Source organism: Dermacentor silvarum, unplaced genomic scaffold, assembly GCF_013339745.2.
Source record: "Dermacentor silvarum isolate Dsil-2018 unplaced genomic scaffold, BIME_Dsil_1.4 Seq474, whole genome shotgun sequence".
In the NCBI taxonomy this organism is placed as follows: Eukaryota; Metazoa; Arthropoda; class Arachnida; order Ixodida; family Ixodidae; genus Dermacentor; species Dermacentor silvarum.
Window position 1 is genome coordinate 14,042 of NW_023606292.1, and position 25,960 is coordinate 40,001.

The 25,960-nt window shown below is 43.5% G+C and overlaps 1 protein-coding gene across 2 annotated transcripts; it reads right to left on the reverse strand.

The window, feature by feature from the left end:
- Nucleotides 1–12,087: 12,087 nt before the first annotated feature.
- On the reverse strand, nt 12,088–21,248 carry LOC119435130 (GTP-binding protein drn-1). 2 transcript variants are annotated; one of them, XM_049659711.1, is made up of 3 exons: nt 21,009–21,248; nt 15,507–16,017; nt 12,088–14,318 (listed from the first exon to the last, which is right to left on the reverse strand). In XM_049659711.1, exons 1-3 carry the CDS (start codon nt 21,047–21,049, stop codon nt 13,971–13,973), a joined length of 900 nt encoding a protein of 299 aa, XP_049515668.1. In that variant the 5' UTR covers nt 21,050–21,248; the 3' UTR covers nt 12,088–13,970. The 2 variants fall into 2 exon arrangements, with proteins under 2 accessions (XP_049515668.1, XP_037557994.1); XM_037702066.2 differs by lacking the exon at nt 21,009–21,248 and adding an exon at nt 17,302–17,456.
- Between the last annotated feature and the right edge of the window lie 4,712 nt (nt 21,249–25,960).

Here is a 25,960-nt window from a genome sequence, read left to right on the forward strand (position 1 = left end):
TTATCCACAGGCCAAGGTACTTGTATTCTGTTACTTCAGATAGAAAAATATTGTTAGCCGAGTAATTGAAATTAAGCTTTTTCTTTTTGTGAGTAATGCACATAAAAACAGTTTTCTCAAAGTTCACTGACATCTGCCAATCTTCACACCAGGCAACTACCTTCTGAAACGCATCATTTAGTAATACTTGATCCGAGGGGTTGTCTATTACTGAATATAAAACACAGTCGTCTGCATATAATTTGATTTTAACAGGAAGATCATTTACAAGATCGTTTATATACAACAGGAAGAGGAGCGGCCCAAGAACCGAGCCCTGGGGAACGCCAGAGTCAACGGAGAGATGATTAGAGTCCTGATTCTTAAAAGTAACGAATTGTTTACGGGCAGTGAGGTAATCTGAAATCCAGTTAATCAGCTTATGATTTTTAAGAATTTTGTTTAATTTATGGAGTAGTTTATGATGAGAGACTTTATCAAAAGCTTTGGAAAAATCCATAAATATGGCGTCTGTCTGTTTAGCGTTGTTTATATTATTTGCGAAGTCATGCACTGTTTCTACCAATTGGGTTATTGTTGAATAGCCTTTTCGGAATCCATGCTGATGTGTTGTTAGAAAGTTATGTTTCTCAAGGAATTCCGAAATGTGTTTGTGAATGATGTGTTCCAAAAGTTTGCATGCAGTTGAAGTTAATGAAATAGGGCGGTAGTTCTGAATGTGCTGCTTATTCCCGGTTTTGTGGAGTGGCTTAACTCTGGCGGTCTTCCAGTCGCTCGGCACTTGGCCTAATTCCAAGGATTTCACAAACAAAACTTGTAAATATTTGGACACCCATTCCGCATAGCGTTTAAGAAAACCATTCGGAATGTCATCTGGGCCAGAAGATTTTCTAATATCTAGATTAAGTAGCATATTAAAAATGCCCTGTTCAGTTATCTTAACATCAGGTATAGGAGGCAGGACTGCGTCGTAGTACGGTAAAATGTTATTATCTCGAGTGAAGACAGACTTAAAGTGTGCATTAAATAGGTTTGCAATTTCCTTGTTATCATCAGTCAACTTGCCATTCACGTCAAAGACATCACACTCTTCTGATTTAGGACTAATGCTCCTCCAAAATTTCTCAGGAGCCGATGCGATGTAACTTGGCAATAAATAGGCACTGCACAAATAGGCACTGCGTGCCGCAGCTAAACGTCGCCTCCCTTCCCTCCCCCTCCCCCACGGCCTCTCGCTCGTAGGAAGAAGGCGCGTTTGCTCTACATACATGGTGATTGTGAAGGAGAACAGAGACGCCTACTTCTGCAGCCCTTAAGCGAGCACGGCGCAGAACGCGCGTTTGTTCTCCGCCGTGCGTTCACTCCCCGTGAAAGACGCGCCCCTCGCGCCCTTTCACTCGCACATACAGCGTTCGGCGCGCGGCGACGATTTCTTCTCCAAATGACGTCATACGGAACCTCACGGCGACGGCGACGGCGACGCCGACGGCAGAAATCTGCTTTTGAGTGTCCATATAATTGCTATCGCAATAAAAAGAGATAAAACATTTCAAGCCCACGTGGAATTTGGCCCGACCAATCTTCGTTGGTTATCTACAACAGCAGCAAACAGGCCTTGACCTTTAGAAAGAGCAGAGGGAAAACATTGAAAGCATTTGAAGTATTTGAAGTGTAGCAGGTGCTGTATTAGGTAGAGACATCTCAGCGCAGCAGCCTTCCTGCATTTGTATTTAAATTTCACCATCATCATCGTCATCATCATCAGCCTATAGTTATGTCCACTGCCGGACGAAGCAACCTGCAACCTGCTATCTCCAATTACCCCTGTCTTGCGCTAGCCGATTCCAACTTGCGCCGGAAAATTTCCTACCTTCGTCACCGCACCTAATTCAATGTTTACTATTGTTTCTGCGTTCGTGTATTGTGTCATCTGTGTATTTTTCCCGTCTGTACGCATCTTATTCTTGGACCACATTCCGGTGTTGGGTACCTGTTTGTAACTTAGTATATGCGTATGTGTACACATTCCGCACAGTGTGAAGTCTAACTTGTCCTCACTTTTTTCTTGTTACTTACGAGCGTGGCTAGGGCTATTTGCATACTTTTTTATTTCCTTAAGCTAACTCCGCACTAAGTTTTTCCAACCTGAGATGTTCCTCATTTTATTACAATACTTTTTCTCATATTACTATTATGACTAAATCTCACGATCGCAGGTGGCTAAATCTATTTTTTACTTTCATTTATATAAATAACTCTGCAGGCTCTAATATAATGCAGTAGTATTCATTCAGCAAAAACCACAGAGAAGGTCCACCTTCCAGGAATGTGAAGTTAAAAGCTGAATTTAGCGTTAACTACTCAGTGCTAAGTACAAACAAGCAGACGTTTGGAATACTGGTGGAAAAAAAATGAAGAGATTTCGGCAGTATCACCACAGGCTTTTCTAACAGATTTTGTTCCCTTCAAAATTTACGAGATAAATCATGCATGGGCTAAATGCTTGGTTGAAATATGGTAAAACCTAAGTTGCTCACACCGGCTAGACTACTACTTGCTGCCTTTTCAATTAAAATGGGTTGCAATTGGAAATAAAATAAAATTGAATCATCGTCATCACCAAAAGTTATAATTAGTTCCAGAAGGGCTTTCTGTCTCCCCTTGGGACGACCAGTGAATCTTCCTTAACGAAGCGTGCACAATTTGAAGGTTACGAAAGGATTGTACAGTCGTCGGCACCGAAAGCTTACAGCATGGATTAAGCAAAAGGAAAAAAAATATTTCTGGAATTGGTTGTGTTTGCATCCCGTAATATTGTGCAACATTGCGATAAACACATGTACTAGTACTTGTCAATTAGGAGATCAAGTAGCTGAGTCAAGTTTAAGCAAATAATAAGTTACTTTTTTTGCAGATGCCACGCCGACTAAACTTTGCGATGCCACTAGTACATGGGGTGCCTGCAAATTGTACACCGGGTGCTAACTCTACTTAGGACGCTACAGTAGATAATCTTTCCAGAGAATACTACTCTACGCGGTGTGGAGTATTCCGTTGAAGCAAAGGTCGAGAGACACACAAACGTTGTTTCGGAATTGCATTAAAAGCACGCAGTTTTTGCGCAATTGTATGCAGAAATCGTAATGCACGCAAGCGCAGCGGTCATTCCGATGAGGATGGCCGAAAATTTTCATAACAGCTTTGAAGAACGTGGTTGCGAGAGGATGCACGGGTCAGGTGCTATCGCTCCTCTTATCGGACTGCATAAAGCTATCGCATTAAAACCCTCCGCTGTACACATTTTCTGCATTGGTATGCCAGGATACCTGTATCTGTCCACCTGTGCCTTTGTTTGACTCCAGTGTCTCCGGCAGTGATCCACGCACTCTAGCGGTGGCCTATCTCTATCGTGATCGCTTCATTCGTCGACAGAGGTAAAATTAGAATCTGTATCGAGTTAGAAAGCCGAAATTCAAGATAGGCTAAAACAGACAATGATATCAAGGAGCACTCGGTAAGCAAGGCTTTGAATTCCACTATAGAAACGCTACTAACGCAATTAGAAGGTACCTATAGCAACTACTGCCCCAAGAATTACGGACGACTACGTTCTGTCTGAGGATAGACATAAGCGTGACATTCTCAATATCGCATTAGGGCAAACAACGTTTAGTACATACGTGCATTGCAAGCTTTGCTACGCAAGTCTCTATGCAAATATCGCCTTTTTCTGATCCTAAAGGTTCCCACACATTACGAGTGCCCGTGAGATTGCAAATGTCAGCCTCTGAGTACACAGCTTAAGAAATGTTCCGCCATGTTTCACTTAAGCGAGTTTTTACAAACTTCGCTCAACCTCTCAATTTGCTGCCCGGCTCCCGTGAGACGCAGCTGTGGCCATAGCAGCAGCAAATTTCAGAAATATATGATTAACAGGTGCGTCTAGAATGTTATGCAGATACGCATGCACCCGTTCATTTCACGAAAATGGCGCGAAAAGTTATGTGCTCCAAAGTTTTGCAGTACAAGGATATTTTGTCGTATTTTTCGCGAAAATATTCAGCTATGAGCTACTCAGACAATTTTTCGAAATGCTCTCAACAGGCTAGTTTGCTAAACCTAATCGTGCAAAATTAAAAGTATTTACGTTATGGCATCAATTTGTTTGCAAAAGTTGTAGAGCGTGCTCAGAAATAACGCATTTTTTCCCATGGCATTCTTTTTTTACGCGGTCCCTCTTTCCCGACATTGAAGACCGCAATATATATATTCAATGCACACTTGCGCCTCTGGCTTTCAGCGTTCTCGGTATTCTTTCCAAGGACTGAAGCCTCTGTGACCATTGTGAAAGCAGACCTCCGTTTTGAGTGCGCGTTCAGCACCGGACTATCAATTATTCTACAGTTCTAAACGACGGACTTTCATCTTAACGATGGTGCTGACGTGGCTGTCTCGACGTTGGGGCAGATGGCTTCTTGATACAATGGACATGCAGCCTTATATCTTTGGAAACACCGCCGAGAGTGTCTCAAAACTGACGCGCAAGCGCACAGTGGTGTCATTTTACCGCGTTAGAACTACGAGTGTCAAAGTGGGAAAATTTGCACGTGTGTGAAGTGTGGGCAGCCGTTCAAATGGTACAGGATGTAGAGAGTGGGTGGGAGAGCTTATAAGAGCTGCTGTATATATATATACAGTGCCACTGACGCTGGTCTGCTCCGGACCACCGTCAGTGGCACTTCAGCTACGAAGAGGCAGGACGTGTGTTTAGTGAACTATTGCACAACGCTTTACAATCTGGTGAGCATCGTTTAAACCATGGATGCGGGAAGTCAAAGAGGTGTGATGTAGTGGTCATGTATTTCTTTCTCGTTTATCGCTAGATCTCCACTGATTTTTTTTCTTCATATTTAGTGTGCTTCTCGACAGCCTGAGAATAAAGAACGGCGCTAAATATCTCGTCGTGAAATTAAATCACTTGGCTGTTTATGAGCATGATCTTTATCTTTTACATTCGTTGCTATGCCCTAAAATTTAAAAATTAAATCATAAATTAATGTTGGTAAACCGCATTTAAAAAAAAATCACCGCCCAATCACTCCGTACAGATGGTTAACCAGCGCAGCTGAAACGTGCGGCTCCGGTGTTTATCACTCGGTTAATCTCGGCAGTTTATTAAAGTATTTCTCTATTATTGGCTACGTCTTTCTGTTTCCTAATGAGGTTACACGCACGTTCAGCTGCAACCCAGACAACGACGTCACTGACGGTATGCCCGCTGTCCGCTGTTGTAGCTTGCGTTCGTTGTCTCGACTTTGCCCGGCAAAGTGGTTAGCAGCATTTTCCCACCATTGCTGGTTGCGATTCTTCATCAAAATAAATTGCTTCAAAATTAAATCTGTCCGTCACGTACGACAATGAATGGCTCATACCCCCTTGTGGAATGACTCATACCCCTGTAGACGCGGCCTTCCCACTACGACGAAATTTTTCTGAGATAAAATGTACTAAAAAATGTAAATGAAGAACGTCCGTAATTTCTGTGATTGAGGACCTTTGCATTTCAACTCGCAATTCGCGCAAGAAGCTGATTGAGTTTGGGAAGAATAGCGAGCAGCAATGTTCCATCATGAGTGAGTGAGTGAAACAACTTTATTCAGACCAGCGGATTGAGGCCTGGGCCTAGGCCGATCCATGGGCAGTAGAGAGACCCTGTCTCCCGGCCGCCTCTCGAGCTCGCTGGATGACCCATAGTTGAACTTGCAGATCTCAGCTGATCAGCGCGGCGCTCCACCGCGCCCCAAGCTGTTCTGGGGAGACTGCATATTCATCCTGAACATGTGCGCAATCCCATAGAATGTGTTCTAGGGTGGCGTGTTCTGTCCTACATAATTTGCACAAGTCATCTGGGTATAGTTCGGGGTAGATGCGATGTAGGTGCACCGGGTTGGGGAAGGTTCTAGTTTGAAGTCGCCTCCAGTCAACCGCCTGAGATCTGTCTAACTTGGAGCTAGGAGGTGGGAATATGCACCTCGACTTTTTGTAGAAGCGGGTGACGTCGCAGAATCTGAACAATCTGTCCTTCTCTTTCCAGGTCTCCCCTCCCGTTCCTTCGGGGGAAGCTTCTTCGCGAGCGCGGTAAATGAGACCTCGCGCGACGCGGTGGGCTTCCTCGTTGAGGTTGGGAGCGAGGGACTCACAGGAGGTGTGGGCTGGGAACCAAATGATGTATCTGTCTTCGAATTCCTCTGATGATATTAACTGTGCTTTCCCGTGGAGTATGTTAGCGGCCTCGGGCGATATTCTTCCTCGCGCATAGTTTCTGAAGGCTGACTGCGAGTCGCTGATCACGTATCTACATTTGGGGGAAATTAAGGCCTGAGCGATAGCTACTTCTTCTGCAATTTCACTATTATTAGAGCGTATCGAGCATGCGCTTATGCACTCGTGGTCGGAGTTTATTACTACTGCGACGTAGGATTCGTGACTCAAGTACTCCGCTGCGTCCACAAACAACGCCTCCTTGTCTCTATCGTATGCCTTGAGTAGAGCTTTAGCTCTGCTTTCCCTCCTTCCCTGATCAAGTTCGGGGTGCATATTTTTAGGTAGAATGGGGATCTGGATTTTTCGCCTGATTAGCTTGGGAACCGATACTTTACATCATTGTTGATTATGATAGGTTATCCCTAATTTGCTGAGGATATTCCTGCCGGTGCGCGAACCGGCTAGTCTCTCCAACTGAGCAATCTGTTGAGCCTCAATCAGTTCCTCTAACGTGTTGTGTACACCCAGTTGAAGTAGTCGCTCGGTGCTGGTGCTATCTGGAAGGCCTAGATCTTGCTTGTACGCCTTTCGTATGAGTGCGTTAATCTTAGCTTTTTCGGCTGAATACCAATTGAGGTATGCCGCCACGTATATAATGTGACTTATGGCGAACGAATATATAAGTCTGACGACGTTAGCTTCTTTCATTCCCTGGTGTTTGTTTGTGACTCTCTTGATTAGCCTTGTTGCGTTGGTGACTTTAGTTACTAGCCTCTTGACGGTTTCTCCGTTAGTGCCCTTGGATTCGATGATGAGTCCTAGGATTCTGATCTGTTCCACTATGGGGATAGTCCTGCCGTTTTTGGTGCGAATTTGAATTTCTTCGTAGGCTCGGTTCCGGTTGTAGCCCATGTACACGAAACTTTTCTCATGCGCTTTCCTGAGCTCGATTGTCAGTTTGTTTCATATGGCCGTGGTTAAAAAAATCAGGCCCTTCAGTTTCTCCTCTTCTCGTTCCTAATTCGAAAGGTAATTATTGTCTTTTACTTAGCTACGTAAAAAATGCGTTTTATTGTGCACTAAATGTCCGCGTTTTCATATATAATACCCGAAGAGGCGGAATATCGCTTTCGTGGGTGAACAAATGTGAAAAATAAAAAAATAAAAAGAACGTGCGAACTGAAACACACATGTCAGGAGGGACAAGAAATAGAACATCCACCAATGTTTAGCCAAGCATGATCTCCCAGGGAGCTAAACCTAATGTGGTGGTGCACAATAAATTGCTTAATTACACGATTATTCTTTTTTTTCTTGATAAAACAGGACTGAACCAAATTAGACACGACTAGGTCACGACGTTCTTTTAGAATTCGGGCGGCAGATTGCACAGGGGAACACATCAAAGACTTACACTGATGGCCCAGATGTGAGTCACTTCTGTTCTTAGTCGAGTGCGCGTGCTCTTATAACGGATCATTTACGCATCGGCCAGTCTAACCAATGTAAACCTTGCAAGAATTAGGTGACTGTGATAAAATGCTCCAACAGAATATTAAACAAAAAACCTAGCTTGTTTACTTTAACAACAAGGTTATCCTTTTCAATTTCTCATTACACTGCTGCCAGTGCTCCTTCGTTTACAAGGCGTAGAATAAACTACTGGAATGCCATACTTACAGGCTGCGTTCTTAGAATGAGTATCACTCGATGAAAGTATGGTAGGACTACCAGCCTTTTCTTTTCCTCGCGACGTTGAATTGCAGAATTCGCAAGGCTACTTTTGAATTTCTTTTTGCAGGGTTTGACCGACCGAAGGTATTATAGCTGACTGGGAAAGTCAGTTGAAACAATGCGGGAAAACTTCAAATGAAAAGTCCCTTGCAATGCTTGATAAGAAGATTTACCTAAAATCAGAAATACGTAATGAATATTCCTAGGGCAGGTCTACATCGGCCAGATTGGCCTATGCTCACATTGTTGGCACGTGCTGTGGGTTAAGAATTATACTAGTTCGCATATGCTGCATCATTGTAAGACTTGCACGTGTGAACGTAAGGAACCTGCTACCCTTACTCTAAAACGAAGTTGTGACCAAGTAGAGCGTGAGTTTGCCGAGGCGTATTTCACCAAAAAACAAGCTGATTCATACACCTAAGTAAAATAACTTTTGCTTATGCGTTTGTGGATGACCTTCTTTCTTTTACCTATGTGCTTCGGATGTTTTCGGGAGAAATATATGAATGAAAGCATGGGAGTGCAAGGCAGAGGTTTTCAAACCCACGTAGGAACGATAAGTAACGGCCGCCATCGAAAACAAACGGAAAAGGCAGGTGCTGTTTAAAGTTCACCGATGACACCACCGCCATGCACATCTACAGTCCGGGCGGTGTCATGTAGGGCGCTGACAGTGACCGATTAGCCGCCATATAATTTCTGCCTACACTCACAATCACATCTTCATTGGCAATTCTCACGGCAGCAATATTTTTCACTACGCAAGAGCGCTAAACCACTCTCTCTGTAACCTAAATGCATTACCACAGGTAGCTTCTGACACGATGCTCCTTGCGTTTCGAAATTAAGGCGGGCACTGCGCAACGTAACTGTCCCTCTCTCGCAACTTTGTTTACGACCCTAGCAACCACCCAATGCCTGAAAATAGCTTTGAGCCTTTTCTGAAACGCGCTTCTGCTATCGTTGTCCCATTGCTCAAATTGGTACTGTATGTAGCATAAACAAGAGCGCCACTTTTCCTCCTACACAATTGACTGATATGTGCTGTAACGCTTCGTGCGGAGCCATTTTTCATAAAGTTTAGTGCGATACCACCTTTACGGGCATTACTTGCCAACTTAGTCCACGGTGGCGCCATCTGCCACGGCGGGAGCAAACACACGGTGCTCGCCGCTGTAACAGATGACGCCACCTGTCTGTTGCAGTGAAATCGACATGTTTTGACCGGCGTCGCCTCAGACGACATTCACTTCGTATTTATGGTGGACTAATCTGGCAGCTAACGCGCGCAAGTACGGTACAAAACTTTATTCAAAATATGAAAATGTTGATTTGGAGATCAGCCAGTGGTCTAGCAGGAAGATTATTATTTTGAAAGAACCATAACGTTGGGCATGTTGCAATTCCCCGCTTGTGAAAACAGTGGCAAACAACAATGCCCGAAGAATAGGACTGGATGAACGCAGCACTGACTCACATAAATGTTCATTCGAAGCAGAAGGATAACCAGGTCACTAGGTTACACGTGATAGCAAAGTGTCTTATCTGTCACGTGTGACCTAGGGCTTTCTAATCGCCTGCTTTTAATAAAAAATCGTCTGTTTCTCCGGGCTGCGTTCATCCCATTCTCTTTTCTGTCACGTGGAACCTATAGGAGACTGCTTAATCTCGTGCTTCGAATAAAAAAAATTTGTTGGCGCTGCATCTTTCTGATGCTCTTCTTGGTCCTTTGTCGTTTCGTGCTGTTTTCCTGTTTTCGCAAGTGAGTGAGTTATATAATGTCGCTTTTTTGGGGAATAAATAGGAGATGGAAGTGCGCGCCTGTCCGTTCTTGTTACATTGTCCGTGTTCTTATTCTTGTGCACAATAATGCTTATCAAAATGGCTTGTATAACTGTACACTTTTGCAGACTGAATAAACATTCTACCAACCAAGAAATCTCCTCTTACTAGGCTTTTGTTGGGCGTACCCCTGTAAGATTCAGTATATCACATGAGGTAGGCTGAGTTTTATTCCTTGAAATGCTGACTGAAGCATGGAAATTTGAGTGCAAAGCTCATCGTTGCATTATTGATAAGCTGGAGTTAAGGTGCAGCGGTGTATAGTTTTTCGAACCAATTAATAAATAAAACTTTTTAAAGTAATAAAGTCAGAACTATGCAAAGAATATGTTTGTGTTATGTTCACAAATGTATAAACTGTGGTCATAAAGAAATGCCAACAATTTGTTCCCATTTGCGTTGACGGGGAACTGCGTTTGGGTGATACATGGATAAATCCTCAACCCTCTCTCTGCACTTTATTTCTTAATGCTGTAAATTATTTCTTCTTAGTCGAGCCTTTGGCGTTACTGAAGAGGATGACGTCATCTGAAGAGCGAATGTGTTTTTTTTTTGAATTTTTTTGTAGTTTGTACAATATTGAAATATACTGAGCACTGCAACAAAGCCTGTGGAAATTTTATTTCTTGATGTTCTGACATTTACTTGCTTAAGGATGAGCTATATGTTAGCATTTTCTAAAGTTCCTGGCATAATTCAAGTCATCAGGCATTAGTATACAGGTAAATCAGTTCTGACGTATCCCGGAAGGGTGAGTAGGTTCGTGCACAGGAAAAGAGTCATGCACTTTAATGTTCCATCGAGCCCCAAGGAAACCCACACCGGTTTCTCAGAACGAAATATTCGCAGTAGAGAAAAACGTTTTTCCTGTACTTATTTTTGAGGCAATAATTTTTCCTTTGCTGTAAAGCTTCCTTTTTGAGAAACCCGGGGGGAGCGGGGCTGGCTCCTTTGTATCTTCGTGCTGCATTCGGGTCTATGACAATTTTGCCCTTTCGTGGCTTTATATTGGTTCAATAGTCGTGAATACGAAATACCATCCCTTATCCTTTGACAATGTGTATTTTATTCAACCTTGAGCTGGCATTTTTCACAGCACATATCTTACCAGGCTTTTCTAAGTTATTGTGTAGTTAGACACCGAACACTGCTTTCCTTTGTTTAAATAGGTCTAATCCTGAATGTATAACTTGTCATTGAGAGTTATGAATTAAACAGTATTGTACAGAGTACGGATAGGCAAATAAAGCGCGAATTTTGTTAAGAGAAAGAAAAGTTCATGACCAGTGTTGCGCAATGAGTAACAGAATTTCTACGGAATATTGCTATTACTATTACACTACAGTAGAAAATATATTGCTGTTCGTTTAGTGTTGCAGCAAAGCAGTGGGTCTTGCTGTCACTGAAAGCGAAAACAGTTATTCGATATTTGACTATCAGTATAACGTTTATTTCGCTAAAAGCTTTTGCTTAGACCATGCATTTGACTCAAATATGCGATCGACTAAAAAAACCGTCTCGGCAACAAAATTTGCTAGACGCTGTGGTTCCCAATATTCTACGCTTCCTCGACACCATTCCCTTTGCACGCGGGATTCATGCCGACTGAACTTTGTTATAGGATCAAGGAACGTGTAAATGCCTGATATAGAAAGAAATGTGCAGAACAAGCTTAGTGCGTCTTTTTACAGCTTTATAGAACTTAACAATTGTGTTGGTGGATCTTCTATGTCGCGCTTCTATTTGTACTGTTTCATTTAACGAACTTCCACGTGCCTGTTTTATAAATAAATGTACCGAAGAAGATTAGTGCATCTTTTAGTAGTTTTATAGGACAAAGCAAATGTGTGTTGGAATCATCTATGTTGTCTCGTTGTAGGTTTCGCTTCCAGAGCCGGGTGCGTTTTAGCACGTGCATAATTAACAAAATGTTAAAAAATCTTTCAATATTCTATATTTTAAAATCTAAAATAGTGGTATACATTCGAACAATTTTTAACCCTTCAGGAAAGTCAATTTGTCGCACAATAAAGGTGACATTACCTAAGGATTTTTAAATTATTGACGAGGTATTTTTGCCTATATATGTCCTGGTATACGTCCATGTAAGAGCGATATTACCAAATCATTTAAAAACGCATTGTGGAACCATGTAGTCAGCTGGAGGTAGCTTCTCTCCATCACTCCTCTAATATGGTATGCTACAACACCTTCGAAGAATTGATAAAACACACAGCAAAGACATTTTCTTTTCAGAATTTCTTTATTGGAAGACTCGGTCAGTGCGCGCAAAAAGAAAACGTGAGAGCAGAGATTATTTTTGAGGAAATAAATACTGCGGAGACAGGACTATATTACAATGACAGGACAATATAAACGTTATAAAAACACATATAGCTTAAATAGCACAAGGGCGGATTCCAGCATGCACGCACATGCATCTATGCGGGTGAATGCATCACGAGTAATAGTGGAACCCAGACATTGACATGGCTTGTGTATTTACATATATTACTTTGATGTGCACAACCGAAACGTTTTGATCTTGTATGTAGATAAAACCGTCCCTGTTTAAAAAGATGTAATGCAACAAATATAAGGCCAATAACACGGACAATAACAACAGTTATATAGCGTGATTGAAAACGCATTTAATGAGTTTTCCCTGTAGTCATGCCGACATACAGGCCGAAGCTTACGTAGCGTGGGAAACCATTGTGATTGGCAGCGCATTTAGTCATATCTGCTAAATCACGTTACTGGTTTCAGTTCTCATAGTGGTTGTAAGATTGGTATGAAAGCTTTTCGCAAGAAGGCATCCACACTTCTTGTTCCTTTGATCTTCGAAAAAGTGTGCCCTCGCAATACATATTCCACTGCCGCATTTCATAGGAGCACAACCATACATCATAGAAAAGTCATAGGTCACTGACTCAATGTGCTCTCGCGTTGCCTGTCCAACGGAAAATGTCTACGAGGACATAACGGGGAGGCAAGGCTTTGTACCAGTGCATTAGTGAACACGCCTTCTTAGTGCCTAGCGCAAGATATCTAAACAACGAAGACCTACTCTTCTGTTCCTGATGCCTCAACATGGAAATATGTGCCAAAGATTATGTAATTGAAAATTTTCTCCAAAAGACGCTTCTCGTGACAACTTCAAGAAGTCTCTCAACATGAAAAAAAAAGCTGTGAGAACACAATGACAGTTCGTGTTACGCAGTAGCAAAAGATGGCCACCATTCTGAATCAGTACCTCTGGAAAACTGGGCAACACGTCGACGTCAGCGTCGCGGTCGTTTGGGTAGCGACCTTGGCAACGTGTTCGCCACATGCTTCCAGAAATTTTCACGTGCAAGGAAAGCAGGAGGCTTTGACTTATGGAAAGCATTCATCGGGTGAATAAGGCATCTCACTTTTCTAGACATGTGGGCTGTCCGCACTAGCCAGGTTCATTCTTGCGCCACAGATGTGCATGTCCAGATACATTCCATTCAGCAGCGCCATCAGCATATATGTAAATTGCGGTGCCTAAAGAAGTGGTCGCTTTCTTAAAGATACTTGCATCTACTGACGGCACTGAGTCATGGGTCCCTGGAGGTCCTTAGACTGATTTTTATACTATACTGTTCCTTAAAACGGCGAGCAACCTGAGCTTCGCTCAGATAACTCCAATGGACACCTGGAGGAGTTCTATGTCAACATGCCATGTCTCATTTGTTTTGTTGACACTTCGTGACACAGACAATACGTCACTGGAGCTTGTGCAATCAGAGTGCAACTGCCAAACCAGACGAAGACCTCGAAAGCAATGTGATCGAACAAGTAAAGAAGGCGCAGCATCTTTAGTCCTTCACAAAGGCTCAACCAACACTCTCAACAAGAAGGTCTCGTAACGCTTATCTGAACACCGAAAAGGTACGACGACACGCAAATTTTACTTTTATCAGGCGCAAACCCCTAGATGAGACCAGAACACTGTGGCCATTTTGGGCTTGTTCCTCAATGGAGCGAAGTGTTTGCTGTCCCATTCAAGCCGCCAGTCAACGTACCACGTGGGTAGTTTGAACTCTGCGATATAGTTAAGAATACACACAAACACAAATTTGCACGGGTTCACGGGCTGTTCATGAAATTATGCAGCTGTGTCTCTTGGCACCGTTGGTGTAAAGACGCTTGTGTGAGTGGACTTGTGCCGGGCAGGACTGTCGCCGCCGGTTGGAGGGGGTTAGGACCTCGGGAAGCTTGCTCTGCATGAGTACTTCGTGAAAGACTTGCGTCACGTTCAGGCCTTCGAGCGCCGAGCACTCGACGTAGCCGTGCTCCCAGTCGATGGTGGCCACGGTCTCGGCCACTTCGTAGCCGACGCAGCGTCTGAAGGCCAGGTCGGCCTTGTTTCCAACGACGACCACCGGTGGCATGCCTTTGCCCAGCTCCGAGCGGGCTTCTTGGATTTCGTTGCGAAGCCGACGAACCTGCGCGAACAAGATAATGGACGTTAGTTTGTGCGGTTGTTTAAGCGACAACATAGCAATTACAGGAAACAGAAAACTGGTAACTGGTAACTAATTAATCTTGGCAGCTTTTGTGCATTGATGGTGTGCGTTTAGGGATGCGTTTCCCGATGAGCATAATTAGAGAGGCAAACCGCTGACGAACCAATGACACACTGAACTCCGTGTGTGACAAAATATGGATCATACTTTGCGTGACATTCGCTTCCTAAAGGCAGTCACCTTCAGTGCGGCATTGAAATTAGCCATTTGTTCAGGATACGACTGGGATTACTTTTACCTCTGTTGTCCATTTCATTACGGGAAAAATTTAACGAACAAAGCCAATGTACCTGCCGCGTGCTTGTGCGACTAAAGTTGCCTTAGCCTGTCGCCAAAAAAGCAACAAAAAATGCCGTGTAAATTTATTTTAGCCATTGTAAAGATTTTCCGTGGACCTCTTGCTGCCCATTTTGCTTTATTACCAGCTTGCCCTCTAGTATGCTGAATTATGTAAATTGTCAGTGAGTGAAAGTTGTCAAGGATATATTTCTTTTCGTCAATAATGGTCCATAGAATATAGAATGGCTGTTGAAAGTTCAATAATATTAGCGAGGAAATATGAGCCCTAAATAATAGTCAGGAATATTGATCTGTCAAAGAAAATCTGTAGACTTTACTGTGAACCGCCTACAGGCTTATGGTGCATTGGCTTAGTCATTATTTTTCTAGGAGACTACATGCACGACAAAGAGAACCTTTCGACAGTCCTGTTTGCTTACTGGGGATTCATGGGGAATTTCGCATCCACTATCATCGCGGTGTAATGACTATTGGTTCCAATTCGATCTGTTGCAGCTTCCCTAGAAAGACTGGGGTATATGTCCAAGTTTCTAAGTAACCTTTTTTTGCTGTAACGCAATCGCCGACGCTGAGTTGTTTCCGTCTATCGAGGACTCAATGAACGCGTCTATTTAACGTCATTCTTGTTAGTTCTAGCACGTCCCTAGAACGACTGTCTTCTAGCAAAGCTTTCACTACAGTAAGCGTTTTTCTTGGGTCCCACTGGCTCAGAATGGCCGCGTTCTAATGCATTATCCTCGGCTTCAACAATACTCAAAAGCACATATGGCTGTGACTAATATGACGCCATGCTCTGCGTTCACGCACCTCTTCGAACGACTCCTGGTCGTCGATGGCGTAGACCAAGATGAACGCCTGCGCCGTGGTTATGGCCAGCTGCCTCATGGCCGGGAACTGGTAGCTTCCGCTCGTGTCGAGCAGCTCCAACGTCAGCCTGTGGCGTCCACCGTTGGCGGATCCGTAGTCTCGCCTGTGCAGTTCCTCCACCGTGGCGTTGTGCTGCTTGGGCACCCGGCCGTACAGGAACTGTTGTATGAGCGACGACTTGCCCACACGAGCCGCTCCCATTACGGCAATGCGAACGGCCGTGGAGGGTTGAGCCATGCCGGGGGCAGCGACTCCGCCGGTGCCGGTGGGACTCGACGACGGCAGGTGCAATCCGCTCAGTGTCGGCATGTTGTCTGCTTCCTCACTGTCTGGGTGTTGCTGCTGGTGCTTCTTCTTGCCACCACGCTCGCGCTTCGGTCGCTCGGACTTGGAGAGATGCGCTGAGGAATCTCTCCTTTCTTCGAGGGCCTCCTGGGCCACTTGAGAGTACCTGGGTGGGAGAAAAAGAAAAGAGAACAAACAGATCGCTTGGTTAGAAACATTGGGCTACATTAACTTAAAATGAGGAAGCGATGGTAGCAAAGGTGTGGTAGAGGTGCACTAGACAATTGTCTGGTTTGCTATCTTAGAAGGGATCAGATAATGGGGATCATTGGAAGGGGCTGCAATGTTTTTACGGGCAGCTTACCGATATTGTTGTGATAGCATTTGGAGGTCATTGCGAAGAAAAAGTTTATAATTCGTTCGTTTTGCAAGCACTAATGTGTCGGGCTGTAACATTATAGATAAGAAAGAAAACTGAAAGGAAGTTATTGACCTCGCAGCAAGCAATGGAAGACTCAGGCAGGCTTTGCATTACTAGATGGAAGAAATATATAAACAGCAGACATCCAAAATCAAAAGAGGTGGATGACAGATGGAGTAGCACACGATGTATAAGGATTATAAACAGGGATAAGGTGCCTCAGAAAGGCAGGCCAACGTTTCGATATGAGAACCTATCTTCGTCAAAGGCCTCAGGGATAAGGTGCCTCAGAAAGGCTGGCCAACGTTTCGATATGAGGACCTATCTTCGTCAAAGGCCTCCTATCCTATAGGAGGCCTTTTACGATAGGTCCTCCCATCGAAACGTTGGCCAGCCTTTCTGAGGCACCTTATCTCTGTTTATAAACCTTAAACAGCAGACAGTAAGTGAGAAAGCCAGCAAATGTAGCTCATATTCTATTTAGCTACACTATGCACTTTTTCCCCAAATTAGAATTAAGCGCAAGAAATAGAGTTCTGAAGTTCATCTAATGCGTAAAGCAGTATTCTGTTAGAGTGATCGAATGAAACACTGTTTCTTCTTTTTGGTCCTAATATTAACTAGAATATAACCTACACCAATTCGTTTTGTTATCCAAATAAATCCTGCCAATAAATTGCGCGTTGTGCGTGCTTAGCTTCTCGGACTTTATAGTAAACAATAAAGAAAGTGAAACACTCACTGACAATTGCAATAGCGCAATGGACGACACCTCAGCTTTACATATTTATACACAAAATCGGGGACGTGACAAACTTTTAAAGTAATTACACATGCCACCATGTTGCTAACAAGGAAGGATCCCGCAAACAGTTTTCATTCTTTCAACATCAGCTCACTCTGAATCATTAAGACATAATCATACATCGGGGCATGACAGTAAGACTGAAAAGCAGGGCGGATGCTACAAGCAAATTGGCAGCCCCGCTGCTCTACCCAGCGGTTGAGAAGATGTCTCATTCAACTCACCACTTTTCAAAATCCCCCTCCATATGCTGGCCGTATCCTTACAGGCGAATACGCTAAATTACCAGAACCTCGGTTGTTTTTTGAACGATATTCCTACGCTGCGCAATACCTAACGCGGACAGGATTCTGAAGCTGCGCTGCAGGTGAGCGTTGGTCGTGACACAGCGTGCGCGCAGAACTAGCAGCTGGCGTGGAAGGGGCTGCTGCCGTCAAACGGCGAATATATGTGACAGCGCTCGTCTTGAGAGTTTTTTTCATGCGCGCTCTCACCGACACCTGTGCCGACTTGCCGGTCGAGCACTCCCCTCGAGTTGCAGGAGGTAAAGCGCTTTCATTAAACGTACGGGAGTGCTCGGCGAGCTGTCGAGGGTCCTCTTGAAACCAAAAAAAACTAAACAAAAAACAAGTCTTTGTTCAAATACAACGACTGATTTCGTTCGTGGAACGTTCTAGGAATCGCACCAGATCGCTTGTCGTGGAGAACTCGATCACCAAAGATGACGGAGAAAACGACAGAAATATCTGACGTAAGGCCGACGTCATCTAGCGATGACGACGATGTTTTCCTCGACCACGAAGCGGCTGGCGTTGTCGTCACTACGAGACGTCGCACCCATTTACGGAGAAAGTGTTGTCACTACGTGGAAGTGGACATTGCTGTCGGCATGCTGTAATCAAATAGACAATCCTGAGTATTTGAAGTGCAGCAATTGTGATGGATTTGGTGAGTCTCACAAATATCAACAGTTGACAATGCGGAAACCACGACAAAAAGTGTCTTAAATGACAGCTGAAATGTCTGTCGCACGCCTGAAATCTTTCAGGGTGACAACTCCTTCTGTCTTTATGACAGCTGGCGACAGAAATCGTTGACCGGTTTGATGAAACAAGACGTGACATTTCTGGTAAAAAAACTTCAATGACTGCGTTGAAATACACGCTGCTGTCTGGCAGGACACCAGAGAGCAGTTCAAAATTTGGACGCTACAACAGAAATTACAATCGCTACAGTATAAATTTACAATTCACCTACTTAGCTCCCCATGGTAAGGTAATTTATATTTTGTTCGTCGGCATTGGTATGCCTAGTGCTCTTCTAATAACTGAAAACGTCATTGCTCAACGGAGGAAGCGGCTTCCTTACTTTTTTTTTCCGTCATGGTGGGTATGACGTTCCAAATATTACCTCAACGTTAGCAGAAACGAGCAGATCGCTAGCTCCGCAAGCCAAAAGATTGTGCAGGGAAGGTAGTACTGGTGTTGGCTTGTCGCGAGCAAGTAGACCATCCCTCCCAATTCAAAAATCCATATGACACATACGCCATATTTCCAATAATCTCCTACTATTATATGAAAGGACATATGAAACATACGTGTTAATATGATATTTTTGAATACAGGGCGTATGCTTCATATAAGATTTTGCATAGGTTTTTTTCAATCAGTAGAACCAAGGAATGACTATGATAATGATGATGATCATCAAAATCTTAAAATACTCGGTGTATTAGTTTGGGCAAGAAAAATGAAGACGATTGCCACTAGGCGGCAGAACGCTCTGAACTATCTCAATGGCGATAAATACAACTCGCGGTATTTTTGGCCTGATGAATATAGTGAGGACTATATAGCCTTTATGGTGCCATTTGTCAGTGTCAGTGTCGTGTATCAATCAGTATCAAAAACGTATGTAAATTTGGTTGCCGATAAGCTGAGGTGTTGCCATGTTTTCATCATGCATCATCGTTTTATCGGGGCAGACTGCACAGACGCAGAATTATTCACCTGTTGCGCTTGTGCGATACCCGACACCTGATTAGAGCTCAGCGTTATAAAGGTAGCAATAACAAAAGACCAAAAACTACAGCGCACGACAGGAAAAGACACGCAGACGACGCACAAGTTCGAGAATAAAGCATTTTAGCAGGCAGTCCCATAATTCACTGGTAGCTGAGTTGTATGACAAAATACATTGCACATGAGTGCTGAAAAAGGCCGTTTAAGGCATTCATGGGAATAGTGTAAATAGCCTAAGGTCGTGTCGCTTTTTGATATAAATACTCCCGTCACAGCGATGAACTCGCAAAGTAATGACGCCATTTACAATAAAGTTTCGAAGGTTCAAAAAGTAAGGTCTAATAGTTTTTCATCTGGATTTCGATGTTTTGGAGGCTCCTTTGAATAAAGGCGTTGCATACTGAGCTTCGCCGGAGTCGGTAAATTTATGAGCTACCTGTCACTCACTCACTCACCGAGCTCTTGACTATCACCTGCCACAAAATGGAGCCCCCGTCGACTGACGATTTAATTCTGCCACACGTTTGCAACGAAAGGAAGAACACGCTTACGTGCAAGAAACATTACCGCGGCCCGCACACAACAGCGATTCGAGAACGGAGACGACTGCGAGTAGTAAACATGAACTGGTACAGACGCTGTAAACCTCTTGCATAATGTCGACACCCTATGTGCACACTTGGTTCCGGCCACCATCGTGGCACACACGGGCTAGCGCAGGACACGCTTACGAAGTTTGTGGCCTGAGGCCGTGCCGACCGTTCGTCCATATTTCGCACTGGTTGTATCAATTAAGGAATCCACTAAAAGGAATCCGTATGACACACACATGGCTATAGATATCCGTTATTTAAACTCATGAGCTACTGTGCCATCGCGGGCTGCGCGTCGCTCGCCTAAAGTCATGTAGGCGACAGCAGTCACGTTTCTTGAGGCAAGGATAATGTTCCGGGCAGCGGCGGTTGGGACATGCTGATCCTATAATCTAGTGGAATATTCTATAGCAATTGCGAGGCCGCTTCGGGGCGGCGCTAGATGACAGCGCTGGGTTGCTACAAAAGTTCCTAAGATATCACAGCATGCGGCACTTTGTTTTTTTTTTTTTTTTCTTGTAATTTGCGCTGATGGACTCAGGAACGACTGTGAAGAAACGTTGTAGCTCCTGCAGTCCTCTTCCCGTCGCCGCTTTCACAGTGTAGTAGCTCAACTGTACTAGCCGCGCTTGAGCCTTCGCCGCGCATGCGCGGAGAAATCCAGAGATGTATTACAGCGAAGCTGCATATGACTCGGATTCCGGGTTTCTCGTCTCCGTCAACGGAACAGACGACAGAAAACCATTCTACGCATTGAAGCGAAAAGTGCCTATCTCCACTGGAGTTGTGGCCGCAAGACACACCCCAGTATAAGTTTCAATAAAGCAAAGCACGAAACAAGCGTCGAAACCACATGATAGATAATAAGGCGCATTCGAAGAATGTAAAGCACCTAGCGTTCGCCGCGTGTGTTTCCCGGTAAAGATTACGGTTGCATGCGTTGCAGTCGCATAAGCTGCCCGGCAACCGGTTTTATTGGTGCTGTGATAGCGCTGTAGGACGGTCACGCGTAGTTAGGAGTCCCGAAGAGCAGCGTGAACACGAGGAGTGGCAACGGGAACAGCAACGTCAATATGCACAAAGGCGTCAGACTAGACAACTTAATTGCCTTGCTCTCACTCGTTCCATGTATTGCATTGCTCAATCGCCCAAGGCTACGTCACATTGGTCTATCGGATCAGATGATACCACAGCTAGGCTGGCCAACCCCCTTCACAGGGCGGATTGGAGCCCAGTGTTTTTTTTTTTTTCTACCAACTCTGTTGCGTGGAACAACTGTTATCTTCGCAGGGCCATGTTTTTGGGAAGTTTACTCACGTGACAGGTCTGTGGCGGCAAAGTCTGGGAATGCAGGGCATAGTGGGGATTCACAGGATAGCGTAGCGGAATGATTTCTTCAAGCCACTTCGGAGGCAAAACGGACCAATAAATGGTAAGCAGCTTTGCATCGGACAATTAGCAAATAAGGAAGGGCGCCGGGGAAAGCATGCCTACTTATGCTTCCTGATGTTTATAAGATCACGAAGCTCGGGAAATGACGCACCTTCGTTGGCGCATGACGTGACAAACATGCGTATCAGACGGTGATTGAGCGCACAAGGCGTACTTTGCAATGCAGGCACCTTGATTGATGTCAATTTTAATATAAGCTCACTGTCAGGAATTTTCCCATCTATCGCCAACATGGGTGTCATAATTTATGTAGGAAAAGTTTTGTACATCTTCACTTACAGATATAGGGACCGTGGCCTTTCGCTTCTTCGGTTACTGCCATGCTTCTTTTTTTTTTTTTGTCCGAACGCAAACGTGTGCGCAAGACGTATTGCGTTCACCGCTGTCTTAGGTCTAAGGAAACATGCTTTCTTGAATATCTGATGGCAAATTATTGCGAGTCTTCAGAAATTTTCCAAGCATTTCTTGTTATGTACAGTTGACCACGAAAGTTTGCGGATGTTGAAGTTATGAAGCACCCTGTACCAGAAGCCAGTAAAACTGTACGTGACAATATTGTTCACATGTACTAGTAGAGGCTGGAAGTGCGAATACCAGGCGTCGTTGTGAGACTAAAAAATATTCGGCTTTTTCTCAGATGCTGTGGTCCGTAAAATTTTGTGGTCAACTGTACAACAGTGCCTTCACTTCCATTGCGCAAGCAGGAAGTTTTTGCATGAGATGCGCACTAGTAAGTGTTCCCGACTTTCCGACTCCTAAGCGTTGCCGACCTGAATACTAGCTGCGATGACTAACACTATTGTGTTAGTCATCGCAGCTATTATTCATGTCTTCGAAAATTTGCCCGTCTAAGAAAAAAAAGAAAAACCACGTAGGTGTGCATGCTAATATGATGGAAATGAACCAAATGCCTAGCACTATAACGCACTCATTTCCGAAGAGAGGCATGAGAATAAAATAATTCGCACATGTGTTATTAGATCCAGAAAATAAATATTAGGACAACGGTTCCTTCGACACGTTGTAAAACCTAAGCAATCATAACCATAACAAAAAAAAATATCTGTTAACAGAAATGTCTCTGAGAACCATGAGTGAAAGGTTCTTTTTCCATAATCTGAAGCATTTGTAGGACTTTCAGGCTAAAACATGAACTTTCTAACGGTTTAGTTGTGTTTTCAGGGAATGTAAGGCATATTTTAGTGGTTTACAGAATCATAGCCTACATATAAATTACTTGAAGCGTACACTGACCAATGTTCACATATGTAAATATAAATATATAACACTATATTAGTGCTTTGGAAACGTCAACGCGGTCATGGCAGGTTAGGTTGCGCAGCTCCGCGGGTTGACTTGATAAATCATCGCTGGTGAATCCCTGCAGCCACCACCGCATGAAGGAGGATCTCGTAAAACTGAATGTTGGCTCATGCTCAGTTCCTTGAACTGAAACCTTTTGTGCGTAGTGCAAAATCGAACACCTGACGCAGGTTTCACATAAGTTAGCTAAGTTTATATCTTCCCACAACTGATGTTTCTTAATGTAAATCTTTGCACTGCCGTCCACTACCTTCCAACACTTAATCAGATTCATCGTGAAATTGCTCGTCAAGGAGCACGAGCGCTACGTTTTCTACATCAATACATCTTTCGAAAACGGTATTTACAGCTTTTTTATAGGGAAGGCGTTCGGACTCTGATCACATACCCTGGAGGAAAACCGCGGTAAGGGAGTCTGTTTTCTTCTTGCCACTGACGTTATCTGTTCCCCGCTCAGTGACGTTTGACTTGTCGGTGAATCTATTTGGTCGCTTTGTGAAACTCAAGCCAATGAACTCGTTCAAATGAATTCTCTGTGGGCTCTTGTCCGAATCACCGCACTGTGAATGCACGACATTGCCATCACCACATAGGCAATTACGCGCATCCTCGCCAAGCGTGTTGTCTTTTTACATGCCTATGTGGACAGGAAAGCAAGCGACTCTAGTGCATGGTCGATGTCGTCACAACCACTGTAATACTACCAACTGGCTATGGAAACAAAGATAATAGATTTCATACCTGATGCACATTCATGCAGCTCGATGATGACTGCCGTGGATAGACGCCTAACTAAAGCTGTACCCGGTCAGTGATTTTGCATCTGGACTATGGTTATGAGCTTTCGTATTCTAACAAAAGTTGCTCGTAAAATCCGTTAGAGAGTTACAGAAAATTAGCAAGTATTCCATTAAGGCGCCACAAACTGCCGCAGCTGCAAAATTTTATAAGGCTCCGAAATAAGAACACTAATTTCTAGGTTCCCTTGTTTTTCCGTAATAAAGCCCACGAGTTTACGTTCAAGTTGGGTCGTTATTAGAGGCAGTCAGTTTTCGTTTACAAAAAATGGAGATCTTTCCTAGTTGTATGCATTTTCTTGGTTAACACAAGTGTTTAAAAATAATCGCTCCAAATACAATATTCAAGTTGCGAGTACTTCTTTTCTTTTTCTTTTACTGCCAGATACGAACATCGACTTTATTTCTTTTTTGGCTAATAAATTATCATTCCAAGCCGCGCAGTGCAAACAAGACTGATTGGTTAAAAAAATTAAAATCATCGGTGACCTCACAAAATTAAATGTCTTGAATTACAATATCAATGAATAATGCTGCAATAATAATATCTTAGTTACACTTGATATAATTTGATTACTCTTTCACAAGTCCCTATTTTTTCATACAAAGTCCCGTGCTAGGTTGGTTTTGCGTGCCTAATGATTATTTTGTGTTTGCATCGTAACTGTCCTTCAAGTGTAGCCTCGGGACTTCCTGTAGAAGACGGAACATTAAGTGGCAGATATTGCAGTTTTACTTTAAAAACAAAACGGCTCTCTTAGTTGGCATGCGCCGTTTGATACGACGACCATGACAGAATATGCCCTTCCTTTTCAACTTCAACTGCCTATAAAATTACAAGTACAAATCGAGAGGAGAACTTCCGCTTGCAGTCTTCTTTTTTAATACAATCAGACGACTCCACTGTTTTCAACGTTCATATATGCGACATTGTGAACAGCTGCCTTAGTGCTCCAAAGCGATAAGTCAAACATACCTTGGAGAGATCAGCCAGTCGGGTGATCGCATCGATAGTGTAATTGTGGAAGCACAACATTCAAGCTTGCAGCTGACGCCATCGCACGGGGTTTGGTGAAATGCGTTCAAAAGGGACTTAGTGGACATACGGTCGAAAGTCAACAGCTGCTGTTTTTTTTTTTCAGTAAGTAAACAGCGTACTATATACAAACAAACATGACCTTCAGTACCCAATAAAATTAAGATTAAAGTGAGTTTGCTCAATTGCCGCAGAAATGTTTTGACGATAAAACACACGTTTAACGAGCTGTCGTCATGACGCCTTACCGAGTGCATGTATTGAAATGTATGAGTCACCGCGCATAGCATTATGTATTTGAAAACTTAATAAGCAAATCAAAAGAAGGCAAGCCAAGAATAGCAAAAAACATTAGCATGCAGGACCTTTTTCTAAAGACTTCATGGCAAAACAACTTACAATGAGTCACTCTGGTGAAAGTAAACTTGTTTGGTGTGCTTCCTTAATTACTTTCATATGTCTTCCAAAATCAAACAAAAGGTTGGAACTGAGCATTAAGCTGTTAATTTACTTTCTATATGTAACTTGTTATGTGATTTTTCATTTATTTTACCTCCCAGATGCCTTGCGACAAATCACCCAAAAAAATTCTAACCTTCTTTTGTGAAAGCGCAGTTGAGTTTTAGGGCAATTGGGGATAAAGCTATACATTAAAGCACAGTGTTCTAATATGTGGCATTAAAATTTTTTGGAGGAAAGGAATCGATGGTTTTCTTCGTTTTGAGCGATATTCGATTCGTGAAGGCGTTTACGACCGAAGGAAGAAGCGGAGAACTCGCAATGCTCCTTGGAGAGAAAAAAAATACCGCCGATAGCTATACGTAGCTAAATAATTAAATTATTCTAGATTTCAAGTACGCTAGTAGTTCTGTGATAAGGTAAATATACTGATTAAAAAAAAAGACGCATTCATCCTGTCAACTGAAGTTAGACTGAACTCCGAAGTCTATAATATAGACTTGAGACCTAAGTCTGGTGGGACGCCTTTATGCTTTGTTCTTACGACGTGTAACTGCTGAGTACGAGGTCACGTGTTTCGCAAAAAATACTAGAGAGAACTCTTGCACCACCGTCGAAAGAAAATTTATGTATTGCGGTTAGACATGCGGGAACATGACGGCTAGTCCATTTCCTATAACTAACGATATTATGGCTTCGAATGATTCTGTTACAGTGCGTATTGATCGCCGGTGAACGAAATATTTCGCTACAAATGCGACAGTTCGCAATGACTGTGCAAGCGCGCCGAGACTTATTGCTTTCGTGGGAACACAAAAAAGTGACTGCTCGGAACCTTAGAAAGATTAGGCTTACCAATGCTCAAGTAGTAGGAACGTCTGAAACCGGAAGCACGAAGGTTGCTTCAGTTACTCGCCATGTCTATTGTAGCCGAAGGATCACAGCGCGAAACTTTCCGGTAGCTATTTTTTTTCCGTACGGAACTATGGTTACCCTAGCAGTGGTGGCCGCTTTCAAATAGAAGCGGTTTGCCAAAACACTTTTATACGGCTCTGCAGGGGCCCGTTATGAATCACAGGTAGACGAAACGGACCCGGCGCCCTCTCCTATGACGTATTTTGTAGGCACTGCCTGAGCTGCTTTGAAGCGTCTTTGAAAAGAATAAACCAATTAAATTAACGTCCTCCGAAAGCGGCAGTCAA

What these genes read in the sequence shown, in the direction of transcription:
- LOC119435130 (XM_049659711.1), bottom strand. Translation starts at nt 21,049, where the DNA reads ATGCCCTGCATTCCCAGACTTTGCCGCCACAGACCTGTCAC. An exon ending in TGCCGCCACAGACCTGTCAC is followed by an intron (nt 16,018 to 21,008) that starts GTGAGTAAACTT and finishes TCTCCCACCCAG; the next exon opens with GTACTCTCAAGTGGCCCAGG. An exon ending in ACCAGGAGTCGTTCGAAGAG is followed by an intron (nt 14,319 to 15,506) that starts GTGCGTGAACGC and finishes TTGTTCGCGCAG; the next exon opens with GTTCGTCGGCTTCGCAACGA.